This window comes from Metopolophium dirhodum, chromosome 7 (assembly GCF_019925205.1).
Source record: "Metopolophium dirhodum isolate CAU chromosome 7, ASM1992520v1, whole genome shotgun sequence".
In the NCBI taxonomy this organism is placed as follows: domain Eukaryota; kingdom Metazoa; phylum Arthropoda; class Insecta; order Hemiptera; family Aphididae; genus Metopolophium; species Metopolophium dirhodum.
Genome location: NC_083566.1, coordinates 15,438,067 through 15,450,864, shown reverse-complemented (window position 1 = coordinate 15,450,864; position 12,798 = coordinate 15,438,067). Strand labels below are relative to the sequence as shown.

At 32.5% G+C, this 12,798-nt stretch overlaps 1 protein-coding gene across 2 annotated transcripts; it reads right to left on the bottom strand.

Moving 5' to 3' along the window:
• Nucleotides 1–3,076: 3,076 nt before the first annotated feature.
• LOC132948943 (acyl-CoA Delta-9 desaturase-like) lies at nt 3,077–11,734 on the bottom strand. 2 transcript variants are annotated; one of them, XM_061019646.1, is made up of 6 exons: nt 11,648–11,734; nt 7,521–7,824; nt 5,617–5,747; nt 5,294–5,499; nt 4,754–4,939; nt 3,077–3,587 (listed from the first exon to the last, which is right to left on the bottom strand). In XM_061019646.1, exons 1-6 carry the CDS (start codon nt 11,717–11,719, stop codon nt 3,206–3,208), a joined length of 1,281 nt encoding a protein of 426 aa, XP_060875629.1. In that variant the 5' UTR covers nt 11,720–11,734; the 3' UTR covers nt 3,077–3,205. The 2 variants fall into 2 exon arrangements, with proteins under 2 accessions (XP_060875629.1, XP_060875630.1); XM_061019647.1 differs by lacking the exon at nt 11,648–11,734 and adding an exon at nt 9,409–9,611.
• Between the last annotated feature and the right edge of the window lie 1,064 nt (nt 11,735–12,798).

Here is a 12,798-nt window from a genome sequence, read left to right as displayed (position 1 = left end):
TAATATATTGTATGTATATCAGACAATACTCTTATCATAAACAGTACAGATGACACATTTTTTTTGTTATAAAAAAATCTTTATCCACAATTCCCAGAATATAATAATAACTTTTGTATACTGCGGCGAAACTGCCAAACGATCGACTAACCACGACTGCGGTCCGCGTATATTACGTTCGTCATCGCGATTTCGTGGACCTAATGACCGGTAATTAATAATCCATCAAATCGTAATATTGCAATATTACGTTATTGTAATATTTTATACGCTGTATTCCTCATTTTCCTATCGTATATTAGTGTAATGCACGACCGCTGGGAATCGGAAACGGCGTAAATGCTTATAATAGGTATCGTGTAATTTTCTGGCACAACGGTGATTAATGATAATATTATTATTGTACCACGAGCGAATCGATTGCTCACCCAACCTATAACCTGTCATGTTCGTTCTCCTCGTCACCACCGTTTTCGGAACATATACCTAAAAAACACAAGTTCAGGCCGATAAGACATGAAGATTATAAAGGTATAAATTTTGAAACATTAAAATATCATTATTATTATTACATCGCAAACTGGTCAAGTTGACATCAAGAATTGGTCTATAGCAATATTTCCGGTCGCGTTTATTTTTTTTTATGCCCGAAAAAATTTATTTTATTTAAAAACATGTGAATCATAATTTTGTAAAAGAAGTGGAAGCATATATTAATACTCGTCATATTATAACTTTAGCCTATAAACCAGTGGCGGCCATATACAAAATGATTGATGTTCCGGAAAGACGGAACACTGAAATAAAATATAGACAGGTAAACATACTATACACCGACTCATCAAAAGTTTTGATACTTACTAGACGGTGACCGTTGCACAAGTATGTAACCAAATGGAAAACTAGGTTTTAATTTTTTTATTCGTATCGTTCATTATAATAGTATCATATTAAATATTTTTGGTAAAATCAAACCAGAAATAATTCTCATCTTCAAATGTAAAATATTTTTTGGAAAAAAGTATTTTAACGTTATATAATCATATTTGCATTAAAATTTAAGAATATCTTAATGGCTTAACTTGATAGTTACGATTCTAGAGTGAGTGGTGAATGGAGGTAACATTAAGTTCTTAAAACATTTCAGTTTATTGCGTGTTGCTGTGTAGAATTTTACGTTTGCAATATCTATGTGAATTTGAGATGCCATATAGTGTTCAAATTCATAGCATTCTTTGTTTTTCTTAAATAACCATTATATCATAAAATATTGAGATAGTTATAAGTTTTCGATGCGTTTCTTTATATTTTCCATATTCTATCATATTATTATAAACATTTGAAGAGCTTACTACGAATTGACAACTAAAAATTGTGGAGTGAAACTACCTATAAAAGTAACCGCTATGATTTTTTTTCGTAGTCATATTTTATTTTATTTGTCATCAATCATCGACAGTGTTTTAGTATCTACAAATTCAATAAACGTATACTTACCTATTTAATTAAATTTATCATCTAAAAATAATATATGTATAGACATAATCTTTACAAATTTTAATCATCGTTTGGTCTCAGTGTTTTTATGCTCGACACTGATTATATAGGTATAATGGTATATACACTGCTGCATAGGTGCTACCCCACCTAGACTACTGTCAGGGCACACACTGTTTATTAAACGTATTAATATGCACATTGGCTCGAGTGTCACTGACTAACAAACAAACTTTAAAAACGTAGGCGACCGTGCCGGCTATGTGTACATATACATTGTAATATCTGATACAGCAATACACGCTGTGTATAATATTATAATTGAAAAGGATGTGATTTTCTAGTAGGTACTTATAGTGCAGCGCGTAAACAACGAATTAGCATACCTACTGTATAGTTTTACATTATCGAACACGAAACGGAACTACCTTTATTATTATTATTATATTTTACGGGTTCGTTGTTTACACGCATAAATATACATATTTTATTGGCCATATATAAATGATTATTGTTCAGAAATATTCGCTCATATAAGTAATTGTTACTGGTATGATAAAATATATTTTAAATATTTGTTACTTGATTGATGGTTAGGGCAAAAATAATTTTAGACATAAAAAAAGTTAATATCAATATTCCATATTAGACATATTATAACATTATTTTAGTTTTATCCCAAATTCTAGTTTAATATCTGAATAGTATACGTTGTAATTTTTATCTGGACTCATCAGTTGCCTGCAGTTCGAGCACTAATACGTATATTTCGATCACATTTTTGTGTTTTACTGTTGACTTATACATTTTATTCCTCGTGAGTTTATAAATTAAAATGAATAATTCAGAAATTCGTATTATTGTGTCAGATAGAAATTAGAAAAATACATTTTCCTGTACTTATTGCAACATAATTTCGACTATTTTTTTGTTGTATTGATTTTACTTTAACAATAGTTTTAAAATAAAAATTATATAAAACTATTTATTCACAAAAATCAAATTACCATATTATTCACATTTATTATAAATGTATTAGTCGTGGATATCAAGGAACAAATTGAAATAAATTGTTATTTATACTTTATTTTTAATTGTTTGTTTTATTTCATATTAATATTATTATTACTATTTATATTTTTACCATAACTGACAACGTCACAACAATTTTTATGGGGAATCGTGTTACATTCCGGTTAGATAAAAAAAAATCTTTTGTATTACGAAAATGTGCGGAATCGGGTAGATAAAAAGGTATATTGTGCGGAATCGTGTGTCACCCCTCTCCCCCTCTAAGTTAGGTCGAGTTCAATAATTTCGAGGACACACATTTTTTCTCAAAAAGTCCCAGTTTTATTTTTACAATTCGAGTACCTACTGTAAATATATTATTATCATTATTATTATTACAAAATATGTTCGTGATTCTTATATATCCGTTATGCATATTTTTACGGTATCGTCAAGCCACGCAAATATTATGTACAAAGAGCGAGAAAGAAAGAGAGAGAGAGCCACACGTCATCGGTCGACATACAAAAATTTAAATAAAGTCTAAGAAAAAAATATTTCTTAAAAATATACACTGGTGACGTATAATAATAATAATAATAATAATAATAAGTTATAAGTAATAACTATACAGTGTATATACGTGTATAATATAATTTATTAAGTGATATTATGTGTTTCGCGGGCTAGGTGATGTTTAGCCCTTCTGAGCCTCGACCACGCGCTCGGCGGTCTTCGTCGACCGTTCCTCCAGCCAGAACAACTCCTCGTAAGTCTCGTCGTCCGCCACCGCCTCCGGGGGATCGCCGCCGCCGTCCTTCAACTGCGGCCGGGCGTATTTGCAGTGCGTGCCGTCCCCACGCTTGGCCACTCGGCTCCGGACCATGGCCGGCGTCGCGTACTTCTTGTCCCACACCCAGCCCATCTCTTCGAAAAAGTCGATCAGCATCGTCGTCAAGTTGAAGTACTGCCCGAACTCGGCGGCCCGATAGTCCCACGGGAACGAGTGGTGATAGTTGTGCCAGCCCTCGCCCAGCCCGAACATGGACACGTAAACGTTCTCCGCGGGCATTATGTCGCTACGAACCGACGTAAACGTTTGCATAATAATATTATTATTACAATAATATACGTTTGTTTATAATCCGACCTAACCCATACACCTGCCAATAAACGGCGTGGAGTCGTATACTATTTTTGGGTTTATTTGTTGGGTAAAAAAGCGTGAAAATTGAATGCAAGGTTATATCTTGAAATTATACTTGGTAATATCATAGGCTGACTGACCGTTTTCGCTCAGAATCGTTTTTCTTATACAATAATATTATATCATTGAGTTCAAATTTAACACCATCCATTACAGTGACCCACTTGTAACCTACTGTACAGCAGAGCGACATCCACTTACCTACCTTATTTTTTTTTTCAAATAGGCTTAATTATAGGACCCACGCGTGTTGTATCAGTCTTACAAAAAGATTAACCTATTATAAAACATATTAGTACATTATCTGTGTTTGTACGTCGACTTTTAATATTGATGTGTCTAGGGTAAAAAAAATGTTTATAACGAAAAAAATGCAACGTTTGTTGGTGTGTTGACCGTGGTGCTAGAAACTTGAAATTTGAACCATAATATTATAATGGTATAATGTATAAACGAATAAATTTAGGTGTTGAAACTCGTCCCCCGCTTCATCCCTTTCAATAAGTGTAATCTGTTGTTTCTATAGATTGCTAAGTTTCGACATGAATGAAAAATGTATTGACTAAAATTAATGTCATTGTTTGTTTAAAGCTAAGATTACATGTCCAATACATATTATTTATTAATGATCTTATGTATTTCCCAAAAGGGAGACATTGTATAGGAACTTTAGTTTTTGAATAAACGATTGCTGTGGTCAGAGATTAATGGTAATGCGTATTCATTATACATAAATATTTTTTACTATATTTAAATTTTATGCAAGTTATGAAATACTTTAGTAAAATATTACAATTTAAAAATGTATCATATTTGCAAAAAAATTGAAATATTGTAATAATTCAATGTACAAACATAGATAGGTAATATTCTTGACTTTAAGTTAATTAGGGCACTATTTAGAAATTCGACACCTGGGGGCAACAAAAAACCACCCGATCATACAAAAAAAAAAATGTAATTCATGCTACACTGAACTTGAATAGGCACCTATACGTTTTTGGAACGTTTAGAGGTCATATAAAATAATGTACTCACTTGGTAAATGGTTTGTTGCCGTACAGATGCGCAGCACTGTTGACCAGCCAGGTCAAGTTCAGGACTGTCATCAGCCGAAACAGGAAGCACACGAAGAAGCCATTCCACAGGGTTTCCCGCCAGAAGACGAATGGTACGACCATCGGCATCAGCATGGCCAAGATCGTGAACAGTACTTTGTAATATCTGTGTGCGGCAAACGTATTACGATCTTATAGGTAGGTGTGCACGTACAATCAATCGTGTACGTTCGAATTAAAGGCACCATATGAGTGACTTTTTCCTTTCAAAATTGCACGATTATTCGCAAAATTTTATGTCAACTTGACATTGATTAGATTGTAAACTATAATACCTACTCAAAGGGTGAGGTAAAAATCGCGCCAAGTCCAATTTTTGTTTCACTTTGCAGTGAATGTGAATATCATGTGTGTAGAAAAGCGACGACAGCAGATATTATTATTTTATTGGTGCCTTTTTAATCGAACCACACCCGTACGCGCGACACGGAAGTATCATAATCAACGAGATACGACTTACTTTTTTTGAAACATGGCGTACGGATCCATTTCGATGTCAGTCATGTCGATCTTCTTGCCCTTTTCAATGACTTCCGGATGTTTGCGCACCATCAACCACCCGATGTGCGAGAAGAAGAATCCCCGTGACGCGTTGTGCGGGTCGGCCACCGTGTCGCTGTACTTGTGATGCTGCCGATGGTCTCTGATCCAAACGTACAAGCAGTTCTGAGGAAAAACGACAGAAAACATTTAGGAAAATTATAACAAGCACGAAAAGTCCGACAGTTTTCCGCAAAAATAACCACAACATTATTGAACTGTAATAATACTATATAGGCTCACCTGTCCTGCGACCGTCTGCCCCAACACCAGCAGGGCTTTTACCCAATCGTTACATTTGAAAGTCCTGTGCGTGTATAATCTGTGAGCGCCCATGGTGACGGAAAACGCACTTGCGCCAGCTACCAGCATTGCTAATCACACCGAAACATTTTAATGAAATTCTCAACACTTATTACTCACACTGAGTGAATCTTAACGTAAAACACTCATTATTTCGAAAATTGACGATTTTTTAAATATTTGTTCACGTAATTTGTCATAAATTTATAAAAATATCATCAAACCAATCAAAAAAATAATACTTATCACTACCTATTTTTTTATTATTTATACATTTTTATGTTGTTAACTTTTTTTAATGACAACTTATAGGTACATTTCAAATTTTATATTCCTAAACAGATTATTTTTTAGATTATTTCGAGATGTATTAAATTAAATTGTTAAAGTGTGCGCTAAATTAGTTAAATTATAATTAACAAAAGCAACATTTAGATTGGCGGATTAGTGGATTAACATTTCGATGTTATCCATTCATAAAAATTTAAAAATAACATATAATTCTGCACAATAATACAGAAAACAGTTATACAATGACTGAGGTAATGCTAAAAATAAACACCCGTTCAAAGTACTAAATAGTAAATAATATGAAATTGTTATAAAAGTTGTGATTTTTAATATTGGGTATTTTTATTACATATAATTAATTATCCTTGAAACGGGATAATTTATATAAACTTATATTTAACAGACTGAGCACTTCGTATGTCTAAAATAAATAAGTGGGGGACGGAGTGGCCGAGCGGACTAAGGCGTCGGTTGTGACGCACACCGACGCTGGTTCAAACCTCGGTTCACGGGTGGCATTTTTCTTCGGGCAAGTCACGGTGTCCGGAGAGAAGTGCCGCCGTCCCCCACCCGGGCATGGCAGATACCCACGGGTGCCCACTAAAAAAATCTGTCAAAACTACACACACGTGTTACACCTACAGTTCCCTCTCCTACAAACAAAAACAAACAGCTAATGGCCATAGTTGCCGGGCTTCACGATCAATAAAAAAAAATAAATAAATAAATAAAGGCATTAAGCATGTACATTGTACAATAAATTGAATTATTGTTGTCTCGCAGTAAAATGAATAGGTGCGTTTTAATAGGACGCCCCCAGATAATATACGACGTAAACCATGAACTATTTTTTTTTATTTCAACTATATTTTTATATAACAATAATTTATGAAATCATTTTGTGATTTTGAAACAAAAATTCTATTAATTTGAAGTTTTTATAACGTCGTATGAAATCAAATGATTTTTCACTATTTTTATCATTGCGATATTTTATGAAATTACATTTTTTTTAATGACAATTTATATTGTTAACTTTTTAATTGGACTATTTTTTTTTAAGAATATTGATGAATAAATATTGCATATAATTATTATATTAATAAAAACGGGTTTTTTTATTTAAAGCATGAACATTTAAACTTTAATGTTTAGATGAGCACAACTTTTACGGGGTATTTTCAACTAGCCAAATTTAACTCAGTTAGTCTAAACTGAAAATATACCATTTTTATTAATATATTAATAAATTAATAAAAATGTAAAAAGAAAGGTATTTTTCAGTACCTTTGTGATATGAATTCTGATCCAAATTATATGAAATTATACCCAAATAAGAAAAATTGATTGTCAAAGAGTTTTTTTAAAAAACCTACAAAATCACTAAAATCAAAAACTGGTATAGGAAAAATATTTATTTTCTAGATCAGAGTGTGGCCAATTTTAAGTATGTAGATCACCTCGTCGTTATCGATATCGGACTTAGATCCTTTACTTATATACCATGCTATAGGCACTGCAAGTACTAATTAGTTATCAGTTATTATACTTACTCCACAGCATAGTGAGTACCATCGAAGATGTCAAGAACAAGTACATGCCGTACACGGCGCCCAAGTGGAGCACGAGGAACCCGATGGTGTTGAACCAGACGATCTGCCGGCGGTACACGTACTCCGGCTGATCCTTCGTTCCCGGGCTACCGCCTTCTTTACGATCATTTTCGGCCGCCATCAAGTCTTTGTCCAAAATATCCATGCTCTTCAGCGCCCAGTTGTCGCCGAGCTGCCAGTCAAAAAACAATTTCTTGCCGAACAGAAGCTCTTGCGCGGTGGTCAGCAATGTGTAAATCAGCCTCTGCGAACGGTCTTGGTCGTTATTAATCACGAAAGAATCACGTATATATCATGATAACACGTGTATGCACGCGTGTAGGTATGTGTTAGTGTGTATGCCAGTGTGACAAACGCTTTTGATCAAGACGGTATTATTAATCGTTCCGCCCTCACTACGCTTTTTATAACACCGGTCCGATCGTGTAACGCGCTTTGCATGTTATATGCTAATTAGACAGCAGTTGTAAACGCGGTCCAAAAACATTTTATTTTCATTAAAATACATGTTCCATTGTCGTCTTGACAATCGTTTTGATTGGCTGCATTTGTTTGTAATAATATTATTATATGCATTGTACGCGTATAACATATGCGCATTGTGCACGTATCTATATAGGTATAGTCGGAGTTTGCAGAAAGCAGAAAATATTAAAAGATATATATATATAATATAAATATCCTCCAATTATAGTCACAATTATGGGGGGATTGTAAAACCTAAACATTTCACCCTCCAAAAAAAAATCACTGGTCGGGGGAGGTGGTGTATGTCTTTTACATGTTTTAGTATGAAGGAATGAACTCAGTCCTCCTCTCCAAAAAATGTTGTTCCTAGTTGCGTCTAATATTTATGCTCCTTATTAATAAATTATATATATTACAACGAGACTATATTATTTTATATTATACGATATTTGCGAATAGGTTATGACCTTTTAAACCTGTACTTGAAAGCTCCAACATTTGCCAACTCTTTACCTCTCTCGGATAAAATAATTTTTATTTCATTATTTTCCATCATAAAAATCGTAAAATTTGCACACTACCTATTTTTGAAGGAACACGAGCACGAGACAACAGAACAGACTGACTGTAACCAAGTCTTATTCACAGTGTGGGTACATACAATAACAGTTAATCACAATTTAGTGCAATTGTTGTAGATAAAATTCTGGTTTTCTATCTATCCCAGTTATTTTCAACTTCCGTGGGTACCCATCGATCGATAGCAAAATCGTTTTCGCCTAATATGTTAGTAATTACCTATTAGTAATATCTACACAACATACGTAGGTACTAGTGAAAATCTGACAACGTTGTACACAATATTTATTTTTTTTATCGTGCTCAATCGGTCGTCTAAAAGGTCGGCCAATAACAACCGTGCTCAATCTGGTATCACCGAACAGGCGAACACACACTCCTATTAACAAAATTAGGGCCCCCATATATTACTGTAATAAGTACAATTATACGATTTATTTATATCGATCAACATAAAATAATAAAATTACTTATAAACTTGTGGTATATTATTTATAATCTTAAAGTATAAATTGAATATAAAAATACCGAAATAATAAAAAAAGTTTAAGTTAAGGGACCCACCTATAAAAATAGACCTGGGCCCAAATATTACCAAGTAAGGCTTTGCAAATCGTAGGTACTTATGTTTGTAATACGAAAACCCCACAGGTGGATGTGTGTGACGTCCTCATAAACGTAAAAAAATAATCATATAATAATACTCATTAATCTGCGGTCGTTTTAAGACCGCAGTTTAACGTACAAATAATAATTTAAAAGAACGAATCATCTTTCTTACGTATCTCATGACTGCGATTTGTGTTCAATCTCTCTTGTACGATCGTATGGATCCCGATAATTCAAATCCGACACAAGGACAACAATAATTTACAAATTGTATCGTACTCCGACTTTGCATCAATAAAATATAATACAATTTGAAGAGTATAGGTAGTATAATCGTAAGCGGTAACGACTATAGGATAGGGAAGCGAAGATCGTATGACGAAGCGTATGGTGTGGGCCCGTTGTTGTGATCTACGTTGCCGAAATTTACATGTCATTATGCTCGGAAAAGACGATTACACGCTTTGAATTTAAAAATCAGATTAAAAACGATATCGTTCGTAGTGACAACGCCCATATAAATATATTGTACAGATAAATACAAAAAAGTACGTAGGTACATCTGCAGCAACAACTATGCGTCTATATGTCTGTTACTCATAGGCCATAGCCATCGCCGCCGGTATTTCTGAATTCAATTTGAATTGTTAGTTATATTTTGAGCGCTGACTCCCCTGCCATAAACAATAATTTATTAAGCACTAAAATTATGCATTAAAACTATTTTTAATTTGAAAGAAATTATTTTATTTTTATAATAGTAATTAAACTAAACTAATTGAACCCTCATCTTGGAGGAAAAAATTTTCCTCGATTGAGTTAATTTATAATAAACCAGCAAACAAGTATTTTTAAAATGTACCTTTACATTCATTTAAATTTATATATTATAATTTATAATACAATTGATTAGGTACTTATTGGCATTTATTTTACAGTTTTTTTCATGAAAAATAGTTAGGTATTATGCTAATTATTAATCATCAATATATTTTTATTTTAAATAATTTTATTTAGTAGAAAAAAATTGTTATTATTATTTCAAAATGATTTTATAGATGAATAAATGTAGCACTATAACAAAAAATTGTTAAAAAAATTTAGAATAATGATGTAATGAAAAACATTTGTTTATCATTTAGCTATTTTAAACTAATATAATATTATTATTGTATATTATGTCATTTATTATACATTTATATTATTATTAATTATTACTAATAATATATATCATTATTATTCTCTTAGAATTCTTTAGCACTAGATGGCTATAGGATAATGGCAATTGGCATTACAACCAAACTCGAATAGGATAAATAAGTAACAAATATAAATCTATGGCAGGTTGGAATATTCGGTAGTCACTGATCGCCATTCACAATTATTAGCTTATGGCACTTATGCAAAATAAAAAAAGCATTTAGGGATGACATGCAAATTGACAGAAAAAACTGAGAAATGTGCAATAGGTATCTAAAATAAATAAGAGGAATGAGGATATAATATATGAATCAAGTGAAAACATTATGATATGGCCTTAAAATTAATATATTTTACAATGTACAGCAACCGAATGAATTATTATTATTATATAAATCAATATTTAATCCTTGAATTTTATCAAAAAAGAAAATAATAGTCCAAATTTTCGATATCTAAAGTAGCATAACTCTGAAGTGCGTAACGATATTCAACAATACATTTTTACACCGGTATAAACCGTGCGTCCGTGCATAACATAATATATTATAGTCATGGGGTGCAAGTACAAGTCTAATATTTATGCTATATTCCGGTTTTAGGCCACGCAATTATACGGCAAACAATATATTATAGGTAGTTAAATTATAATAAACGAGTACATTATTATCATTGTGTTTACGATATTGCGATTAAATTTTCATGACTGTCACTTCCGCTTAGACACGACAATAATTATTTAATTTATGTTCCCGTATATTTTGTAAAAATTACACATTCACATAGACACATGCACACGCATATATACATACATATATATATATGTTAGTATGTTGCAGTGAATGATATAAACGTGGTAAATGTTGTAAATGTAGACATTCCCCGGTTATTGACGTCAATCCCCAGTCTAGTTGGAGAATGATGTTCAATACATTTATGTCAGTGTTAACCACAGATTAGTATATAGTACTAGATAGCGAAATCCCACCATAAATTGAAGCTTCAAGATCGGTTGGCAGTTGATGGTATTTTATACGGCAATAAGATTAATATTATGATTTATTTATTTATCATTTTACATTTTCTATTTTATTTTACCATTAAAAACGATGTTACTTTGCTGTTATTATTTTGTGTGGAAATGACATATATAAAATATGTAACCAATTTTAATTTGATAATATATATTTAATTTTAAATAAAATAAGTACCTGAATGTTTGAATCAAGTACAGAATATGGCGTGTTGAAACATAAATATACAGGAGCGCTAATGTTCCCCATGTAAAGAAAATTTCTAGAACTAGGTGAAGCTATAAAAAAAAATTAAATATAAAGAAATAGCATTACGTGAAGCCGCTGGACAATAGCTGATCATCAAGTCTTCAATCGATGCAACTGCAAAACTGGTTGTGGCACTAAAAAATGTGCTTGCAATGCAGCAGAGATTTTGTGCAGTTCAAAATGTCACGGAAACCAGAACTGCAGTTCCAAATAAATAATTTATAATATGCATCTATTTTATTAATTTAATTTAACCTAATTTAATTTAATTTAAATAGATTTCAAAATTGAATTACCTACTAACAATGAATCATTATTAAATACAAGGATACAATATATTAAAACAATCAGTGTATTATTTGAGATTTATCATCAGTTACCACCAGTTTTGATAAATGGCATAATTGACCTAGGTTTGGGGAATGACGACAACGGACATTTTGAGTTTTATTTTGTAATCTAAACTATAACCTCCTTGGTTCAATGTGCAATTTCCATTTTACACGATGATATTGTAATATTATAATAATACGGAATTCTATCGCATATAGTGCAACTGTGCAAGCAAACCTACCTTATAATAGTACATGTATAAAGATATTGTTTCAGCGTATAGTAGTGGATGACCACCCTCTGAGAATTTAGCGAAGTGGGTCTCCACTTATTCTCTTAGGGTGTGGTGTGGGACAAGGATATACAATACTCACGTCCAGAATTGCTTAAGTCCCTGTGTAAACTACGTTATAAAATAGAGCAAAATTGACAAAATTTTAGAGTTAAGTGTAGGTGGTAGGTATACATAAAATATGTACACTTTAGGTACTGGACACGAACTACGATAAATGGACTGAAAACAAGAGCCACCGGGCCGTTTAAGATTTAAGGTAGGCTTGTGCGAACTTTGAGAGGGAAATCGACAATCACGTATCGAGCGTTATTCATCATATAAACTTAATGATGATTGATGAATATAGGTAACGCTCGATCACAGAACTAAATAAATGGAGTCCGTATTATGTATTATATACCCCCTCCACACAAGACCATCCAAAAACGGTCAACCACCCACCTATTTGTTT

Coding starts and splice junctions, on each gene's coding strand:
- LOC132948943 (XM_061019646.1), bottom strand. CDS start 11,719: ATGGGGAACATTAGCGCTCCTGTATATTTATGTTTCAACACGCCATAT. Junction 4,940..5,293: donor TACGCCATGTTTCAAAAAAA/GTAAGTCGTATC, acceptor TGCCGCACACAG/ATATTACAAAGTACTGTTCA. Junction 3,588..4,753: donor GGCAACAAACCATTTACCAA/GTGAGTACATTA, acceptor GTCGGTTCGTAG/CGACATAATGCCCGCGGAGA.